Consider the following 3820-nt stretch of genomic DNA (forward strand, 5'->3'; position numbering starts at 1 on the left):
CTGCCCCACCAGGTGTGGCTGGGGACATGCACCTGGGAGAGTGGGGGGGTGGGAGGTAAGGGGCGTGACTCAATCCCAATCCAGAACATGCTCTGGGCTAACCTTGAAAAGAGACTAATTGTTCCTTCCTCTCCAGCAAGTAATCCCTCCGAATTAAGAAACCCTTCACCAGGTCCCCTCCCCCGCCCAACCATCTCCCAGTGTATTTACGCACTTGTTAAAAGTTCAGGCCAACTACAGCCCACCAGCCTGTAATCACGGAGCACACAGGTGCCAGCACGGTTCAGAGTGCTGGGGACTCCAGAAGGAATGCAGGTTCCCTCCCCCACTGGGCCCCAGTGGAGCTGAAGAGACAAGACTGGTTCACATCAAACCACCAGAGAAGGGTGAAGGGGCTAAAAGTGGTGGTACCCATGGTGAGGAGGGCTTGAGTAGCTACAGGCCGCTTATTGGCACAAATGGGTGCCATTGGCACAAAAGGGATACCCTTCATATACCCATTGTAGGATGTATTTTTGTAGGATGTATTCTTTAATTGGGAAGAATGAGAGAGAAAGAAATGGTGTGAAAGGTAGAGTGGAATCAGTGTGAGCAGAGTATAACGAGGCTTGGACTGAAGGCAGAAGATGAGCAAAATGCCTGAGCCTGGACTAGATGCAGAGAGCAGAAGCCCCCCAGGTGGTGAAGAGGCTGACAGGGAGGAAGACCACTGGAGGAGGCGAGAAGCAGAAAAGCAATAGGTGCTCACCAGAAAAGCAGACGTGTGGTCTTGGGAGTTAGCAGTAAAGGAAGAAAAGGCCATTGCAAAAGGGAAAGTCAATTGTCTCACTTAGCACCTATGGGGGAACAAATATTTCAGGCCCTTGAATGCTATGATTAAAGAAACCTGGAGCAATATGAAACATATTGGGGCTTGGGCAGAAAGAGGATGTTTCAAATCAAGAGGCGGGGGAAGGGTTCCAAACACCAGCATCACCTGCTGGCTGTGTTAATGCGAGCAACCCCTCAATCAACTTACCTCTCCACCCAGCTCTGAATGGCCGGTCACATCCTGCGTGCTAAGGCTTAAGAGAACTAACAGGGCATTTCTCAATCCAAAACAAGGCACTGCTAATTTTAGAAATATGTATTTTATGGACTTTTAAAGCATTCTTTAAATTACCAAGGTTGACATTTTTCTCGACAAGTAAGCTGACTAGACTATTTCCATTCCTCCAGGTTCTGAAGACCTCCTGTCCTAGCATGGAGACTGGAGATCACGAGACTATCTAGATTCTTAGCAATATCCAGCACTTCCTTGGCTGAAGGAGCAGGGACTCTGTCCCTCCCTGTTCCCATTATTCCAGCAGCCCACTCTCCAGATGCCACTCTCCCCTGAACCAAGGCTCTGGACACTCAGGACAGACTAATTTGGGCCATTTTGCTCCAGGTCCCACTTAAGGCATAAAGCAGTCAAGCCAGTACTCTCTGGGGTCAGTGGTAGAGGACTCCCGTCTGTCTCTGCTGCAGTGTCTCACGGGAGGCTCTTGTCCCTGTTACCCAGGGCAGTTCCTGGACTTCGTGGCCATCTGAGAAGACCCTACTCATTTTCCAAGTGAGAGCACACCAATTCCATCTCTCTGGGCAGCTACTCACAAGAAATTTCCCTCCTTTTTGAATACTTCTGTCTCCTATCTAAATCACAATTTAGCATCTAATTTGTGTCCTGTATGGTTCTGTCTTACTGGCTTTCCAACAAGATCATGAGCTCCTAAGGGGTTTAAACACCATCTGGGACAGTTGCTCCCGCCAGTCCTGGCTGTATTATAATGAGTACTGAAAAACCATGGCTGTGTCTTCCCATAGGGATGGCTGCTGATTTCAGAGGCAGAGTGATGAATCCATACCAGGAAGGATAGCCACTGGTGAGGTGCTACTGAAGTTCAAAAGACCCAGACAAGGTATGCAGAGCCCTGGGCTGGAAGTGAATTCAATAGTGATGATGAAAACTATGGCTGTGGACAGGTAAAAATAAACTTTCCTGTATCCCAATAGGAAGAGAGGTTCACAGACGTTGGTGTGAAAATGCAAACTCCTGGCCATCTCTACCCTTCTCTCATTCTACCAAACGTGATTAATCAATAGGTCTGATGCTCAGCAATCTTTATTTTTTGAGAGTGTCTCGGTCTGTCCTCAGGCTGGAGTGTAGTGGCACGTTCTCTGCTCACTGCAGCCTCAACCTCCTGGGCTCAAGTGAGCCTCCTCTTTCCAGAGCAGCTGGGACCACAGGCACATGGTACCATGCCCGGTTCGTTTTATTATTTGTAGAGATGGGGTCTCCCTACTTTGCCCAGGCTGGTCTTGAACTTCTGGGTTCAATTGATCCTCCTACATTGGCCTCCCAAGGTGATAAGCTTACAGTCGGAATACAGGTGTGAGCCACTGTGCCTGGCCAGTCTGCATTTTTTTGAGACAGGGTTTTGCTCTGTCACCCAGGCTGGAATGCAGTGGTGCAATCTCAGCTCACTGCAACCTCCGCCTCCTGGGCTCAAGTAATCCATCCACCCTAGCCACCTGAGCAGGTGGGATTCCAGGCGTGTAAAGATGGGTTTCGTCATGTTTCCCAGGCTGGTCCTGAACTCCTGAGCTCAAGTGATCCACCTGCCTCAGCCTCCCAAAGCGCTGGAATTACAGGTGTGAGCCACCACACCTGGCCTGCATTTTTAACAAGCAGCCCAACTTCTATGCAGTTGGGGCAGAACCTCAGATCACAATCGGAAAACCACGCTCCTGGGCAGTGGTTCTCCAAATACAGCCCCTGGACCAGCAACAACAGCATCACCCGGAAACTTGTTAGAAATGTTCATGTTCTTGGTCTCCCCCAAAACCTACTGAACCAGAAACCCTGAGGCGAGATCTGGCAATCTGATCGCATGAGTGCTCCAGGTGATTCTGATTCATGTTAAAGTCTGTGAATCACAGGCCTGAGAAAAGGTACAATTTCAAATCAGCAGTAAAGGGAGAACGTTCTTCCAGCTCCTGCGGACTAGTCTTCAGTTCCCATCCACACACTGACGCTGGATCCAGCTCCTGCTGAGGGCAGTGCATATTGGCACTGCAGGGAGAAGGCCCCAGAGACCCGAGAAGGAAGGTGGGGACCGTGGCTTCCTTTCTTTATTGGGCGCTTTGTAGATGTCACGCAGGTCTAAAAGTTACACTGTTAAATAATTATTTAAAAACTGACCAGGACGAAGGTCCTGGTCCAGAGCTCCACACCAGAAGCAAAAAGGAATCGGGGCGGTGGGCTGGGGGTACTCCTCCAACATCACCAAAACCCAGAAAACGAGGATCCTAAGCTCCTCTGCGGGCCAAATCCAGGGCTTGGGCCCTTGGGCTAACCCGCTAGTGCCTCTGACTGCATCACACTCAGAGTAAGTAACCAGCAAGGGCTGGAAGGAACGGCCAGCCGAGTCCAGACATGGACAGACGTAACTGGAAGGAGGACAGGAAACAGACAGGTACTGTCCAGCTGTAGATAAAAGAGTGCAGCTAAGGCAGGTTGAGGGGCAGGGGAGAGGCTGGGGGAGCAGTATTGCAGCAATGCAGGAGTGTAGCCCCAGGGTCCTGTCCTGAGCGGCTGGTCAGGATAGCAGCTGTTAGTTCCCAGATGGAGCTCCTGACCCGAGCCCAGATAGAGGGCTCACACGTTGTGGGTCCTCTTGGTGAGCTGGGGCTCCTCATCCACCAGCTTGGACTTGAGGTGCTCCTTGTAAGCCAGGATGTCTCCAGGCCACTTGGTGATTGTCTGCTTCTCACAGACCCAAATTTCCTGTGCAACCTA

The 3820-nt window shown here is 50.6% G+C and overlaps 1 protein-coding gene across 1 annotated transcript in view; it reads right to left on the minus strand.

The window, feature by feature from the left end:
* Positions 1 to 3135: 3135 nt before the first annotated feature.
* ABCF2 (ATP binding cassette subfamily F member 2) overlaps positions 3136 to 3820 on the minus strand; it is a 14826-nt gene continuing 14141 nt past the window's right edge. Inside the window, exon 15 of the mRNA XM_017876652.1 lies at positions 3136 to 3817. Coding sequence (XP_017732141.1) covers positions 3680 to 3817 — 138 coding nt within the window. The 3' untranslated portion in view covers positions 3136 to 3679. The remainder of the gene's footprint in view (positions 3818 to 3820) is intronic.

The sequence above is a fragment of the Rhinopithecus bieti genome, unplaced genomic scaffold (assembly GCF_001698545.2).
Source record: "Rhinopithecus bieti isolate Rb0 unplaced genomic scaffold, ASM169854v2 scaffold_10656, whole genome shotgun sequence".
Taxonomy (NCBI): domain Eukaryota; kingdom Metazoa; phylum Chordata; class Mammalia; order Primates; family Cercopithecidae; genus Rhinopithecus; species Rhinopithecus bieti.